At 37.1% G+C, this 4370-nt stretch overlaps 1 protein-coding gene across 1 annotated transcript; it reads left to right on the forward strand.

Moving 5' to 3' along the window:
* The first annotated feature begins 2421 nt into the window (after positions 1-2421).
* Positions 2422-4047, forward strand: LOC105462474 (putative nuclease HARBI1). The gene is made up of 4 exons (XM_011709097.1): positions 2422-2626; positions 2710-2789; positions 3068-3392; positions 3896-4047. Exons 1-4 carry the CDS (start codon positions 2422-2424, stop codon positions 4045-4047), a joined length of 762 nt encoding a protein of 253 aa, XP_011707399.1.
* The last annotated feature ends 323 nt before the right edge of the window (positions 4048-4370 follow it).

The raw sequence follows: 4370 nt of genomic DNA on the forward strand, positions 1-4370 counted from the left end.
AGCCCGCTCAGAGATGTGTATAAGAGACAGATATAGAACTAATAAAGAATAGCGTCTCATTCGTATAATCTTTATTCTTTTCTGAGTGAAAAGTTCAAAAATTATTTTACATCTTACACACGCTTCCGCGTACGTGCACACACTTTAACGCACTCCCGAGATACCGACACGCAAGACGAAGACAATCTTACAACGACGGTAATGGCGGTAATGCCCCGGGGCTCGTTTCGAGCGCGACCGCACTCTCGACGACCTACGACACGCGGGGAGAAGGCCCCTCGTACTTGGTGTCGCCTGCACGCGCTGCACTAAATCCGCTATGCGCCCTGCGCAGCGAACGAAACCAACGCAAACACGAATGCGTGCAGACGGCGACCCCAGAGCACGAGCGCAGTCCCCTCGGCGTGCTCGTGGCCTTACACAAATAACGCGCACGGGCAACCTCACTGGCTTCGTCGACGTTCCTCTTGCTCGTCGGATCCCTGCGTCACTCCGGGCCGGAAAAAAACAGAAAGACTTTGGCGCTCGCACGGACCGTGAGCGTCCACATAGGCTCACAGGCGGAAACGAAATCTCCCTGGATCGCGATCGACCGCGCGATCGTTGGTCCGTTCCCCCCTTACGGGTGCGCGCAAGAACGATTCGCAGTGTTGTGGCCAATGAACTGCGGCCGCGTGATTGAGCACGGGCAACGCCGTGCGTAGCCGAATCCTGGGAGATCCTTCGGCTCCCGACTTCTTGAAGATGTTAATATCTTCGGTCCGCGGTGTTTCCTGTGACACCCGCAGCACCGTAGTCGCCACCCCTGGCAGCTCCTCCGCGCTCGTAGATCATCCTTAGACCCGATCGCCGCTGGTCGTCCCGCGCACCCATATCGCGGGGCGCTCGGCATAATCGCGATGGTCTTCCCTGTCGCCTCGCCAATTCGCCAAATTGTTCCTCGCATCTTTCAAATTTCCCGGACCTGTCGCTCTTCTGGGATGATCCAGTGACGGCCTCTCTTCTCGTCTTCCAGGAAGGTTCGGTGAGGCGCCGTAGATTACATGCAAATGAATCGAGAATAAGTACGCGGTTCAACGCAACGTGAGACTCCCGGGAAATTTCGGCTTTTCTATTCCTTTCCGGCCCGGCCTTGAGCGCTTAAACGCCTTTTGTGACGGGGAAGCGACGGTACTTCTCTGCAGCGGAGCTATCACGTCACACTGTATAAGATATTAAGTACTCCGAAGAAAAGATAGAAAAAAACAGTTCCGGTTGATTGATATATGAATTGACAAATAAAGTAAGTCTTAATATACCTATCGACACATTTCTAATCGATTTAAATTCGTTAGGATTAAATCGATATTAATAATACTCAATAACTCATAAATATTTAAAATACATGTTGGTATTGTATTTTAAAAATGTATTTCAATATAGATTAAAACTCTTAAATATGATTGATATCGATTAAAACCTGATATATTTTAATTGATTTGGAATGTTACAATGCATATTAATATTTACTTAAGAAAATTTATCAATTGGAATTGCTCTCTTGTATAAGTGAGTTATATATTAGGTAAATATTATATATTATATTATATATTAGGTAAAGTATTAGTAAATATTATATTATATATTAGGTAAAATATATTAGGTTAAAGACACATTGGCTACGTTTACATCATGCGACCTGACCTATACCCTGATCTAAAATAGGCCTCCAACTAAACGTTTACATCATGTTAGACCCATGACACTTTTGGACCTAATATAGGCCGCATTTAATCCTCATGTGAATGCCATCTATTGAGTTATACATGAGGTACATCTGCGATACAATTAAATCGTTTATATATCTGTTTTATTTAGAAGGTATAATTTATGTTTAGAAATAGATGTGTTACAGTACGCAACGCTTTTCAAAAGCATGATCGAAATAATTGTAATACAAAATAATAAATGGCGAACTGCCCGATGATTGCAAATTAAACTTAGAAGACAGCAAATACGGAAAAAAATTTATTTGCAAATTAAAAGATTCCAGAATCTGATAACATTACAGCATCATATGTTATTATCACCGATGAATATTGCGGACATCTGCTTTTTAGATAGAAGACGTTTTTGGATGAAACGCAGAAGCTATCACTTTTGGAATGATGTCTTAAATTCATATGATGAAGCACAATGGCTTGAAAGTTTAGAATGCGAAAAAATACATTTGACAGACTATGTAATATTCTCGAATGTGAACTAGAACCGAAGCTTGTTTTCTTAAAGTCTAGAGAACCACTTTCGGTGCAAAAATAAGTGGCTATTGTTCTGTACAAGTTGGCAAGTTGCGCAGAATATTGAGTTGTTGGTAATATCTTTGGCGTGCATAAATCTACGGTGAAGAAATGCAGAGTTGTAAATGCTATCAACAAAATAATAATGAGAGATTACTTACATATACCAAACGAATTTGAAGCTATAGAAATAGCAAATAATTTTGAGAAAATATGCCACATACCTCAAATTATTGGGTGTATCGATGGATCACACGTACCTATATTGGCTCCTGCTAAAGGCTACAGAGATTATGTGAATCGAAAAGGCTGGCCTTCATACAATTTTCAAGCAGTTATCGATGACAGATGCAGGTATATTAGAAGCAAACTATCTTTATATATATTTTTATGTTTATATATCATTAATGTTATTCATATTTTACATTTATAGATTTAGAGATATTTGCATCCGACACCCTGGAAAAAACTCACGACGCTGCAGTATTTAAAGACTCTAATCTGTACAAAAATGTACATACAATGATTCCACAAATACGATAAATACAATGAGGTACATCTGCGATACAATTGCTTATTAAAGTAATTTATTTAAAAGTAGTGATTACAATTTGTGAATTTTTAATTCAACATAAAGTATATTTATTTTATGCTAAATAACATATGTAAGGACTTCATTCTAATTAATTAATAATAATTATTACAGGTAACCAAAAATATTAATGGTATGGAAGTGCCATATCTGATTGTTGGAGATCCAGCGTATCCCTTATTATCATGGCTAATAAAAGATTATCCTGGTTTCGCACTGCGGAACCAAGATAATCCAACAAGATTCTTTTAATGTACATTTTAATTCTGCTAGAGTTCGCGTGGAAATGGCTTTTGGCAGATTACGAAGACGCTGGAAAATTCTTCTGAAAAGAATAGATGTATCATATATATTTGTTCCGAATATAATCAGTGCGTGCTGCATTCTACATAACTTTTTAGAATACACAAATGAACAGTTTGTGCAGCAATGGCTTGAACATGTGGCTGAAGCAAAAATAATGATTCCACAACCAGATAATGCAATTAATCGAGAATGTAACAATATTTTTGGTTCAGATATTCGTCAGCACTTAACAATATATTTGTCACAAAATTTTCCGTTACGTCGAAGTTTAATAAGACAAACGCATAATTAATATAAGAATAACTATAGAAATGAATTATAAGATATACTATAAAAATATTATAAAAATATTATATTAAAAATTTATTTATATTTCTGCTCATCACTATAATTAATGTAAACTTAAACAACTAATATAAATATAAATATACCAATGTATGAAAAACTTATTATAACTGAGCATTAAAAACTTTTATAAAGATTGAATAAACTTATAAACTTTCTGAACTTATTACTTATACTATACTTATTATTACGGCTGATATTAGTGACAAAGAAATTTATTCAATTTTTTTGTCACTAATCGGCAAAGGCTGTGGTGATTTAATTGGAACAAAATACATGTTTTGTGAAACAGGCGATGATGAAACTTGATCATTATTCGAGGAATTTTCTAGCGAGGAAGAAGGTCGTGACCTTAGTGTAATATAATCTGATGTAGGAGATGGAGATGATAAAACTGATACATTTGGAGATGTTTGCGAAAATATCGACGAACTACTATTTGAGTTACGTGATAACATTGATGACGAAGGATTGCACATTAAACTACTTGGTGTATTTGAAGAAAATGCGGAAGATGTAGGGAATTGAAGTGTCGAATAAAAGGCCATATATTGCTGCTGAATTGTTGAATGAGATAGATTCTGCTGAATCATTTGCAGTCCTTTTAGAAATCCGTTCATGAGCATATTCATCTGTTGCATTGATGATCATGTTTCTTTTGCATCATTTCAATCTCCTATTTCCTTTGTTCTTCTGTTTGTGCTTGCAAAGATTTTGCAAGTAACATGTTTTGCTTCTTAAGAACTCCATGAAACACCTCAGCTTGTTTTTGGACAAACGTTTCACTATATTGCTCTGCCCTCTTTACATTAGACAGCCGTCCTTTATAAATGAAAACAAAATATTCCATA

Source organism: Wasmannia auropunctata, unplaced genomic scaffold, assembly GCF_000956235.1.
Source record: "Wasmannia auropunctata unplaced genomic scaffold, wasmannia.A_1.0 LD336099.1, whole genome shotgun sequence".
NCBI lineage: Eukaryota > Metazoa > Arthropoda > Insecta > Hymenoptera > Formicidae > Wasmannia > Wasmannia auropunctata.